The sequence below is a fragment of the Nematolebias whitei genome, chromosome 9, assembly GCF_014905685.2.
Source record: "Nematolebias whitei isolate Nwh7 chromosome 9, NemWhi1, whole genome shotgun sequence".
In the NCBI taxonomy this organism is placed as follows: domain Eukaryota; kingdom Metazoa; phylum Chordata; class Actinopteri; order Cyprinodontiformes; family Rivulidae; genus Nematolebias; species Nematolebias whitei.
The window spans coordinates 13,404,548-13,416,895 of record NC_056506.1 but is presented as its reverse complement, the minus strand read 5'-3'; the positions used below and the strand labels follow the sequence as shown (position 1 = coordinate 13,416,895).

The 12,348-nt window shown below is 40.9% G+C and overlaps 2 protein-coding genes across 2 annotated transcripts in view; one reads left to right on the top strand and one right to left on the bottom strand.

Annotated features, from left to right (window-relative positions):
- Positions 1–12,348, bottom strand: part of LOC119414954 (sodium channel protein type 4 subunit alpha B-like) — a 326,309-nt gene that overhangs the window by 269,024 nt on the left and 44,937 nt on the right. The gene's annotated exons all lie outside the window — the stretch shown is intronic.
- Positions 1–12,348, top strand: part of LOC119414955 (sodium- and chloride-dependent GABA transporter 3-like) — a 41,502-nt gene that overhangs the window by 17,397 nt on the left and 11,757 nt on the right. Inside the window, exons 8-12 of the mRNA XM_037682072.1 lie at positions 1,908–2,011; positions 8,428–8,552; positions 8,990–9,102; positions 9,568–9,705; positions 9,798–9,900. Of these exons, the coding sequence (XP_037538000.1) occupies positions 1,908–2,011; positions 8,428–8,552; positions 8,990–9,102; positions 9,568–9,705; positions 9,798–9,900 (583 nt within the window). The remainder of the gene's footprint in view (positions 1–1,907; positions 2,012–8,427; positions 8,553–8,989; positions 9,103–9,567; positions 9,706–9,797; positions 9,901–12,348) is intronic.

The window sequence follows — 12,348 nt, the reverse complement described above, 5'->3', positions numbered from 1 at the left end:
GTTGTAGCAGCTCCTGGGCCTGGTTGTAGCAGCTCCTAGGCCTGGTTTTAGCAGCTCCTGGGCCTGGTTGTAGCAGCTCCTAGGCCTGGTTTTAGCAGCTCCTAGGCCTGGTTTTAGCAGCTCCTAGACCTAGTTGTTGCAACTCCTGAGCCTGGTTTTAGCAGCTCCTGGGTCTGGTTGTTACAATTCCTCCCATTGAGGTGTTTTAAACCTTTCCCACACTCTTGCAATACTTTAAACAATGTTTCCAAACTCCAAACGCTACAAAAGAGCACAGAACGTCATGATTTCTCTCTTTGTGCCTTCACTGCTCTCAGCCACCTGCAAGCTGTCCTGGCCACGCCTCCATTATTATTGATTATCCAAAGTAAAAATTAAAGCTAAAAAGGTTCAGATGGTTTTGATGGTACAAGTTTTGTTGTGGAGCCCCTGACACCACTTTGAGTATACCACTGCATTGGAACACAGATACCTATACTATTTTTGATCAATGACTGGGTTGTACCTTAGATGTTCTTTTTTGTTTGCACCTGTCTGCACAGCCCCACAAAACAAGTAAAAGAGTAAAAAATAAGGAGGCGGCTTCATTATTAACAAATTAAAACACAATTTTTATAGTTTCCATATTAACAGAGTTTTTTGTTGTTGTTTTCCTTTCTTAAACAGCTCACAAAAGCTACTTGGTCCTGTGGTTATAAGTCTGCCACTCCTGTGATCAGCTCAAAGCATGAACTTCCTTTCTACAAACCAGTGACTAAAGTGGTGAAGTTAGTTTTAGGTTTAAGGTGGGATATTAACGCTCTGTGGATTCAGTGGTGTCTCTCTGCCATTCCACCTGGAGCTGGCAGTATAAAATAAGGGGGTCTGGACTCTGGTTACCACACCACTGAGCGCTCCCTCCACTGAAACATATTAGTTTGCTTAGGAACCATAAACAAATGACACTAAACAAATTAAAGAGCCTCTAAATTATGTAAAGTTGTGACCATAAGTTAAGATTCAAAGGTTTTTGACTGCAGAAGTAAAACATGCTTGTTTTTTCAAAATCTGATTTTAATGCATAAAATGAATAAGAAAAAAGTATTCATTAATGTACATATAAAAACATGACATCCTTTTAAATCATATAAAAATAGTTTTCTTTATTATCTAGCCTAGTAACATAATTTAACACCGATTTTGTATCATTAGGACACATTACGTGGACGCCTTTAAAAAATCATTAAATTCATATAAAAATATTATTAAAACAATGGAAATGCATTAAAATAAAGGAAAACAAGCATCTTCCTTGTGCAGTCTGCTAAAACAATTTATTGTGAACTTTTGGTCAGAACTTCTCATGACTACTATTTGAATTAAACCATTTGAGATGTGATAAATATGTGAATCACCTGTTCAGAGTTGTCAAAAGATGTTTGTTTTTCTTTTTGAAAAAAGTCTCAGTTTAAGAAAGAACTGCATTACAACTAAAGTAATTTGATTTTCAAAGGTAAAATTCAAATTAAATATAATATTAGCACTGGATCAAAAATTCATCAAAGTTGAGGAAGCAACACAAGCTTAAAAATTTCATAACAAAAAGAGGTATTTAGGATATTTTGAATTGGGGATTGTAAAAAAAGTTCAGAACAATTTATATTTTCTCTGTTGTAAATAGCTTTTTAAATAACCCCAGTTTGGACAATTAGAGCTTGATTCTGGCAGGACCAGCAACCCCAAAATTTCACAACATTTCATCCAAACACAATTTTATGTCTTTACATCACCATCATTTTTAAGTGACGTCAAGATTTAAATTTTAATAGTGACTGGAGCAAAGGGGCTCAGGAACATCTTTAATAAAGAGTCAGAGATTTAACCCATCATGTGAATCCAACACTAACATTTCACTTCACTGTCTGAAGGTGTGGATGGATGCTGGGAGCCAGGTGCTCTTCTCCTATGCTGTCTGCTCAGGATGTTTGCCAGCTTTGGGAAGCTACAATAAATTCAACAACAACTGCTACAAGTATGAAAAATAATCTTCTTATTGATAGGTTATTAGTTTTTTATGACACCAGTGCCACACAATGTGTGCTGCTGCAATGTTGTTGTTTTTTTGGGTGTTTGAGTTTCTGATATCTGGACTTTTATTAGAATATTCCACAAAGTTTTGTGTTTCCACTCTCTAAATATTAACTGTGGGATTAGGGTTTATACTCATGCTGAAAAATGAACATTTGACCAAATTCCAATTATGCAAAATACTTTTTTTTCTCAAGCTTGTTCCTTTATTTAGTATTATTCAAAAGTTATTTAATTTTTGAGCAAGTTTCGAGTCCAGAAAAAGGAAAATAGTTTATTTCACATGATTAAAAAAAAAAAATTCAATTCAAAAATACTTTATTAATCCCAGAGGGAAATTATTTGTTGCTGTAACTTGTTATCCTCATTTCATTAAGAGATGTTATAGATGCTGATGGCTGTAGGCAGGAAGGATCTCTTGTAAAGGTCCATTCCACAGTGGATCCTAAGAAACTGGCTGCAGATGCCGTCCGATCCGTCCACCCAGACTCGGCTGGCCTCTTGGTTCCCCCAGGCTGTAGGACCGCCCAAATGCCAGGCAGAACTCATCCCAGAGTGATGGCCACTCCTCCCAGCAGCTGCTGAGCTCATTGTCGCTGCAGACAGCCAACTGTAGGTGCCGAGGAACGATCCTGTCCTTCCACTGTCATGAGCCATGTTTCCTGTTAGTTCCAGGATCTCAGTGGTCAGGCACTCGAGCACAGCTGGCAGGTAGATGAGAATGCGTCCACATACCATCCTTCAACTCATTTGAGATTTTGTGCTGTAGTTGAGATATTATTTGAGCTTTTGAGATGTTAATCAGCAGTTGCTGGTTGTAGAAAACTGCCTTGTTGCCATGGTTACACATCATAACAAATGTCCAAAACTAAAAAAGTTTCAGTAAAAATTCTTCCAGCTGCACAGCATCCGATACCAGAGGAAACAATCATCCAAAAAATGTGATTTACATCCAGAAAAAGAGGAATTAAATTTTCTGTGTTTTATTAAGGAGATGCTGAGTTTGCACATACATTATCTTTCTAGTCTAAAAAAGTTAAATCTGGTCCTCTGGACATTCAATAAAAACAAAACAAAAAAATTATAGAAACGTTTTGTCTTTCATCTGAAAGACTTCCTCAGTCTGAGGTGCTGTATTCAACTCAGTCTCTTAAATAGCACCTTCTCAGAGTGGATCAACCAGTTTGCTGCTGACAACCAAAACCAGCTGATCACCCCCCCCCCCCCCCCCTTGTCCTACGGCTAAGACGTGCGTTCCTGCACGTACGCGTTCCATTAACCATTTCAATGCTGCTCGTTTTAATGAAGGTTTTAATTCTGAGAGGATCGAACAGTTCCCGGTGTCTCTTACCACTGAGGAGCTAACCTCTCAGTTCAACTCTGCCTGTTTAGATGTTCTGGACCGTGTTGCTCCCTTTAAGACCAGAAAAACAAAACTTAGATCAGAGCCTTGGCTGAATGACGTCACTCGAGCCGTTAGGCGGCAGTGTCGCAGAGCTGAACGAAGGTGGAGGAAGGACAGGCTGCAGGTTTCTTTTCAAATGTTAAGGGAGAGTTGGCGTCACTATCAGAAAACCGTTAAAGCTGCCAAATGTAAATTCTTCTCTGATTTAATTGTCTCCAACTCCCACAACCCCCGAGTTCTTTTCTCCACCCTGAACTCAGTTCTACACCTCAGTGAGCCTTCGCCTCTGGAAGCCTCAACTGAGCTGTGTGAAAACTTCCTCCATTTCTTTTTAGAAAAAGTGACAAGCACCCGGGCACTCATATCTCCACCAGCTCATGATCTGTCCATCCCATCTCAGTGTGTGGCTGTGTTTGACCACTTTGAGCCCATCTCTCGGTCTTCTCTGGAGCAGGTAATGTGCAGCATGAAGCCATCTGGCTCCCCCTTTGATGTGGTCCTCCCTCGACTACTAAAGGAAGTTTTTCCTACCCTGGGTCCTTTTATTCTCGCTATTCTGAAGAGCAGTTTATCCTCAGGTGTGGTGCCAAAAACTTTTAAACATGCTGCTGTCCAGCCCCTCCTGAAAAAACCTAACCTTGACCCCTCAGTCATGTCCAACTTCCGGCCTGTCTCCAGACTCCCATTCACCTCTAAACTACTGGAAAAAATTGTAGAGACTCAGTTGAAACAGTTTTTGGAGGATCACGCTATCCTAGAGTTATTCCAATCTGGCTTCAAATCTCTCCATAGCACTGAAACTGCTCTACTGAAGGTTTTTAATGACATTTTCATATCCACAGACGCAGGTGATTCTGTGCTGCTTGTTCTATTGGACCTGACATCTGCTTTTGACACCATCGACCATAAGATCCTCATTTCTAGACTGGAGCAGTGGGTGGGCATCACAGGGTCAGCCCTTAAATGGTTTGGGTCCTACCTCTCTGACAGAACCTTCTGTGTCAATATCAAAGATTTTAGTTCGGCATCGACAGCGCTCCAGTGGGGGGTTCCGCAGGGGTCCATCCTCGGTCCCCTTCTCTTTTCTTTATACCTGCTGCCACTAGGTGCTATTTTCCGCAAACACAACATACCCTTTCATTTCTACATCAATGATTGCCAAATTTACTTCCCCCTGAGGCACAGAGGCACACGCTCTATTCAGCCTCTTCTTGACTGCCTGGCTGACATCCGGGACTGGATGGCTTTAAACTTCTTAAGCTTCAATGAGAAGAAGTCTGAAGTCATGCTGTTCCATCCCAGTGGCTCACTCATGAACCATGACATTGACCTTTTCTCTCTAGCCCCGCTAGAGAAACAAAAGGTCACTAATCTGGGGGTGATAATGGACCCGTCCTTAAAACTCAACAGTCACGTAAACATGATGGTCAAATCCTGTTTTTTTCAGCTGAGACGGCTGTCTAAGCTGAAGCCTATACTCTCCAAAAAGAACCTTGAGACAGTGATCCACGCCTTCATAACATCTAGGCTTGATTACTGCAATTCACTTCTGTTTGGAATCAGTCAGTCCTCCATTGCTCGTCTACAACTGGTCCAAAATGCTGCAGCCCGATTTTTAACTGGTACAGGCTATAGAGAGCACATCACGCCAGTTTTGGCCTCCCTGCACTGGCTACCCATTCACCTTCGGGTCCAATTCAAAATTCTCATGTATGTTTTTAAATCACTGAACAGTTCCGCCCCATCCTATCTCACTGATCTTCTGCAGCCATATGTCCCACTGCGCTCTCTGAGGTCAGCAGACCAGATGCTTCTCTCAGTCCCAGAAACCCGTCGTAAGCTCAGAGGTGACAGGGCTTTCTCTGTTGCAGGTCCACGAATGTGGAATGAGTTGCCACTGAGTGTCCGGCAGGCTCCCACACTCTCAGTCTTTAAGTCTCGCTTGAAGACCCACTTCTATTCTCTTGCCTTTAACATGGTGTGATTTGTTTTGGTCCGGTCTGTACTCGACACTGTTGGCCATTTTAGTTTAGCTTCTGCTGCTATTTGTATCTGTATTTTTATTTTATGTTTTCCTGTCCGCTGTGCATGTTTGTTTTCTTTTGTAAAGCACTTTGGTTGGCCTTGTTGCTGTTTTAAGTGCTCTATAAATAAATTGGTATTGTATGGTATCACATGCTCAAGAAGGACCATCAGCCTAACAATGGATCATTAGCACACTGATGGCTGTTTACTATTCACAGGGGGTTGAGTGATACTAGCAATAACAGCATTGTAAGAGGGGGACAGTTGAACCCGGAGGCCTCCACCCCTGTTTAATGATGGATGATTTCTTTTCACAAAGATGGCCTCCTTTACTCCTCTCTCAAACCATCGTTCCTCTCTGTCCAGGATGTGAACATCTTCATCCCTGAAAGAGTGACCGCTGGCCTGGAGATGAGTGTAGACCGCAGAGTCCTGGCCTGATGATGTTGATCTTCTGTGCTGGTCCATCCTTTTGGCCAGTGGCTGTTTTGTTTCCCCGATGTAAGACTGATCACAGCCCTCCTGACACTGAACAGCATACACAACATTACTCTGTTTGTGCCGGGGGACTGGATCTTTGGGATGAACCAGTCTTTGCCGTAATGTATTTTGGGGTTTAAAAGTCACTGGGACGTTATGTTTAGAAAATAAACGTCTCAGTTTCTCTGATACTCCCTCAACATACGGAATGACCACTGGTCCAGGCCAGGATTCTGCGGTCTACACTCATCTCCAGGCCAGTGGCCATTCTTTCAGGGATGAAGATGTTCACATCCTTGATAGAGAGGAACAATGGTTTGAGAGAGGAGTAAAGGAGGCCATCTTTGTGAAAAGAAACCGTCCATCATTAAACAGGGGTGGAGGCCTCCATGTTCAACTGTCACCCTCTTACAATTCATTCAACCTTTATTTCTACAGGTAAATCCCATTGAGCCCTGAGGACTCATTTACAAGAGAGACCTGATTTCAACAAAGAATGATGACAACAATGGACAACAATTATAAAAGTTATAAAAAGGCATACAGATTTTATTTTATTTTTTTTACAAATAAGATGGCTAAATGCTGTTATTGCTAGTATCACTCAGCCCTCTGTGAACAGTAAAGTGTGCTAATGATCCATTGTTAGGCTGATGGTCCTTCTTGAGCATGTGATCAGCTGGTTTTGGTTGTCAGCAGCAAAACTGGTTGATCCACTCTGAGAAGGTGCTATTTATAAGACTGAGCTGAATACAGCACCTCAGACTGAGGAAGTCTCTCGGATGAAAGACGAAACGTTTCTACATTTTTTGTTTGTTTGTTTTGTTTTATTGAATGTCCAGAGGACCAGACTTAACTTTTTTAGATTTCTCTAACTGGATTATTGAGCATGAATCAGGATATTATCTTTCTAGATTTTTTTTTTTTTGTCATTAGATTTTTTTTTTTTTTGCAATTTAAAAACTTTCCTAGATGTTTCTCTCATTTTGTTGCTTAACCCATTTTTTCCTGACCACTGTAGAGTGGTCATTAAACTCATTCATAGAGTTCATTAAACTCAGTTTAAAGTGTTCTGTATGTAACTTTTAACCCAGTTTCTCAATGAATGAAATAGGTTTACATTTCTGGAAAGTACATTAACTTTGTGTGTACATTTTTTGGACGAATCTGTTTAGGTCACGGTTCCTCCATCTTCTACGGCTTATCTGTAGTCGTGTTGCAGAGGCATCAGGTCTAGGAGAGAAACCCAGGCATCCCTCTCTCCAGTGACATTTTCCAGTTTGTCCTGGGGGACCATGAGGTGTTCAGGCCAGAGAAGATACACAGTCCCTCCAGCGACTTCTGGGTCACTGTATCCAGAATCTCGTTCTTTCGGTCATGACCCAAACCTCATGACCACAGGTTAGAACGTAGACAGACCAGTAATTCGAAAGCCTTACCTTTTAGCTCAGCTCTTTCTTCAGCATGACTGACTGAAGCAATACCCTCATTTCTGAGGATGCAACCCAATTCATCAATCCATTTCCAACTCCATCTTACCATCAATCATGAACAAGATGCCCAGATATGTTAACTCCTCCCCCTGAGGCAAAGTCCGCTCCTACCCCCCTTCCCGATCCAGAGAGGGCATTACACTCATTTTCGGTTGAGAACCAATTTCCCAGATTTGAGGAGCTGACTCTCATTCCAGCCACTTCAAACTCGGCTGTGAACCGCTCCAGTGAATGCTCAAGGTTTTGGCCTGAAGACACCCACAGAACCACATCATCTGCATAAAGCAAAGATAAGACCCTAAGGTTCCCAAACCAGACACCCTCCTTTCCATGACTGAACCTTGAGATTCTGTCCATGAACACCACAAACAGGATTAGAGACAAAGGACAGCCCTGGTGGAGTCCAACCTGCACTTAGAACAAGCTTGACATTGTGCCAAGAATGTGGACACAGCTTCTGCTTTGGTTATACAGGGATCAGATGGCCCTTAAAAACAACCCAGGCACGCCCCTACACCCACAGCATCCCCCACAGGAACACGGTCGGTCATAAGTCTTCCTCAGGTCCACAAAACACGTAGAATGGAGAAGCAAACTCCTATGATCCCCTTAGCAACTCCGCAAGTGTAAAGATCTGGTCCACTGTTCCACGACCAAGATGGAAGCAACACTGCTAAATATGAGGTTTGACAACCCTTCCAACACCCTGGAGTAAACTTTGATGGGGAGGATGAGAAGCACAATTCCATGACAGTTGGAACACACGGCATGGTTCTTGTAAAATTTTAATTCAACAGAAACAAACTAAAAAATATACAAAGTATACCAGGGGACAATGCTGACTAATAGGAAAAAACACCAATGAGTAAAAATAATTTTTAAAAGTACTATATGCATGTGTACAAACCCATGCTATCCATGGGAGATAAATTCTACATTTTCTATTTATGATTTCAGAGATGCCCTTGCCTTGTGCACGCTGAACAGTTTAACTAGTTTTGTTGCTGGCTTTGCCGTCTTCTCTGTCCTTGGCTTCATGTCGTATGAGTTGGGAGTTGACATCGCCACTGTGGCTGATTCAGGTAAGGAACTTTTTCATTTCAACTTATTGTTGGTGCCTGTAAATAAAAATTTTTTGATCCTGATGTTGTTTCAACTTTTTATTTCAATATCTAAAAATAGTACAGTTTAAAACTTCAAAACTGAACCGAGATTAAAGCAGAAATTTGTCATATTGTCCTTCTGGTGATGATATTTCTATTCAAACCAGAGTTGACACATGTATGGTGCACCTCTAAACCTTCTGCAATATGAGATTTCTAATAAAGATGTAACTTGTGAATTAGGAAGAATGAAAGAAAACCTAATTTTAGCAGTGTTACATTTTAAGCCTTGAGCATCTGTTTTACTCAATATTATCAAGTTTTTAATTAAGTGATAATAAAGATATTGTCTTTATTGCTTTATGCACATCTTACCACCACCAACATGTTTTGACCTTTGCCGTCCAACACTTTAGGTCCTGGTCTAGCATTCATCACTTATCCTCGGGCCACAGCCATGATGCCTCTACCCCAAGTTTGGGCTGCCTTCTTCTTCCTCATGATAATTTTTCTTGGACTGGACAGTCAGGTAATTGCAGAATAACATTTTTTATTAATGTTAGCATCTTTTTAATTAATCACTACATAATTTAGATGATCATGTCTTTAGTTTTATATTGCACTTGTGTTTCATACTAATGAACTTTTAGCAAACCCAGTAAACTTGATAAAAGTTACAACTTATCAGCAGAGTCACAGCTTTTGCATGCAGTTCCTAAATAATTAACACGAAGGAAAAGCCAGTTTATGTCTTGCAGGTCCCATGGCCCAGCATTAACACAATATAATGCTGTGGAAGTTATTTGTTGTTCTGAGACTGCATATTATTTTTTCTTTTGTTTTATTGCTGTAAGCCAAATGATTATTTTAATGTCCTAACACCTAAAACTTTAGAAGTATAGGGTGAAGTACTCTGTTTTTTTTATCTTGACTTCTTTCCACATTTTGTAAAGAGGCTGTGCTGAAAAAAGATGACTTCTCTTTTTATCCACAGTTTGTGTATCTGGAAGGTTTGGTGACGTCCATATCAGACATGTTTCCATCCTTCTTTTTTATCGGCCATCGACGTAAGCTGCTCCTGCTGTTCATCTGTGCTGTCTCTTTTGTTTCGGGCCTGTTTATGGTGACAGAGGTGAGAGTTAAGTTACATTTTATGTCTGCCACTACAGCTCACTATAACAAAACCTTTGTGTTTTCTTGCTTTGTTTCTGTTATTTATCACAGGGAGGACTATACGTGTTTCTGCTCTTCGACTACTATGCCTGCAGTGGAATACCAATCCTGCTGTTTGCAATTCTGCAGTCTTGCTGTATAGGATGGGTATTTGGTGAGACAAAAATAATAAATAACATTTTTTCCCAATAAAAGTGGAAATTACTTGTGTGCTTTAAACTATGCAGTTATAAATGTAGAGCACCCCAAACAAGTACCCAACAACAACGTTTAGTCTTGATGTGTATGATTTAAGATGTCCTGCCAGTTTTCTCTACCGACAACCTCAAAATGTGGGTGGGATAGGTGAAGCAACCGCACCTGCCTCCACCTTCATTTGCCCCACTCTGAGCCCTTGATCAAGGCCCTTAACCCCCACCATCTGCTCCCCCTGGGTGTCCTAGATGACAGCTCTCTGCTCCACACAGAGGGCTGTGGTAGCTCAATGGTCTCTGGTTGTGTCAGGAAGGACATCCGGCATAAAAACAATCGCCAAGTCTTAGTGAGACTTAATTCGCTGTGGCGACCTTTGAAGAAGGGAGCAGCCGAAAGAAGAAAAAAAAATGTATAAAATAATAATTAAAAGAAGATAAATTTTGCTTATTGGAGTGTTTAAACTTCTGTCTAGTTCTGGAAAAACATCAACGTAAAGAAATGTTTTAGTTTATCAGTAAAGGTTTGAATATTTTTCCTATTTGTGTAATTTAAACTTCACTAAGTTTCACTGGTAAAATGAAGGATTTTGTCAACCTTTTAAGAAATTGTTTTCTTTTATTTTGAATTTTGGGAGGTGGATGGAGATTTTCCAAACGCCATATATTGCCCATGACTTGTTTAACCTATACTTAGCTCCCCATCTCAGGACGTTTTTGAAAGAGGTGTTCATATGTATATCTGTATAAACAGGTCTCGCTTGAAAATGAGTTCTCGTGACTACCTGTATAAATAAAGGCTAAATTAAATAAATAAAAACATATGTTCGTTCATGGCAGAATGGTGGTGCAACTGGTAGAGCTGCTGTCTCTCAGTGAGAAGGTAACCCTGGTTCAAATCCTGGTCCGGCGGCCTTCCTTGGTGGGGTTTGCATGTTCTCTCCGTGCATGCGTGGGTTTCCTCCGGGTACTCCGGTTTCCTCCCACAGACCAAAAACATGCATGTTAGTCTGATTGGCAACTCTAAATTGTCCCTAGGTGTGTGAGAGAGAGTGAATGGTTGTTTGTCTCATTTGTCTCTATGTCCCTGTGATGGACTGGAGACCTGTCCAGGGTGTACCCAGCCCCTCGCACAGTGATTGGTGGACATGGGCACCGGCGACCCCCATGACCCAAAAATGGAAGAAGGGGGTTAAAGATAATGGATGGATGGATGGATGATCGTTAATTTGTAATTTTTATTGAATCCATCCATTATCTTTATCCGATTATTCCATTTTGGGTCACGGGGGTCGCTGGTGCCCATGTCCAGCAATCACTGTGTGAGGGGCGGGGTACACCCTGGACGGGTCGCAAGTCCATCACAGGGACACACAGAGACAAAATGTTTATTGAATATTCTTCCTAAACGACTCATTATAATTTATTTTAGTGTCCTCCAACACTGACTGACCAAGCTATAGGGAGATCACATCACAGACCTTTCTTTAAGGGAGGCCTGGGCCTGAAGGCAGAATAAATATATTATTTTGGACTGCCCATGCAAACATGAGGAGGACATGCAAACTTCACACAGAAAGACCCCAGGTCCAACTTGAGGCTGTAAGGCACATGTGACAAACTCAAGGCCCAGGGGCCAAATGTGGCTCTCATTGATATCTTATCTGGCCCCCAAGATGATATGTGAAACATAAAATACTTATATCGCTTGAATTTTTTAAGTAATCTTTGATTATGATGTCGAAAACCCAAGAGAGAACATCAAATGAGACCAATAAAACTCTTGTTGAGGAAACTGTGACCATGAAAAGATGTTGGGTATCTGATTTAAGTTAATCTAGATTCTGAAATTGGCCCTTAGTTTGAAAAAAGTTTTAATTTAGGCCCCCTTTTGTAAGTGAGTTTGACACCCCTGAAAGGCAACAGTGCTTAATTTTAAGCTGATGGGCTACCCTAATAATTGTATTTATTTTAACTTCAATTATTGTTTTATACAGTATCAACTTCACAAACACACTGCAAAAGTGTTATCTCAGAGTTCTACACACAAATAGAAAACCAACAAAAGCAATTCTAATCCAAATACTCAAACCAACAATTACAGTTAATTCAATTAACTTCATTACAATTTTAGATCAGTTCAGTTAGATGAGGAAAATAGTACCTAATTTTAACAAGAGGTCCCCAAAAGAACCAGACTTAAGAAGGTTGACAGTTTGTCTGGATTTTCTGGGTTTGAGTTTCAAACAGGAATGGATTTTATGGGGTACAATGATTGGCAGTACACAGTAAGTAACATACTTACATGGAGTGTAAAGGAAAGGAGGGTGATGCGAAGTTATCAGAACATTATACTGTAGCAACATAACTTAAAGCCACTTTCACAAAAGATGATGCCCCCCCCCCCCCCC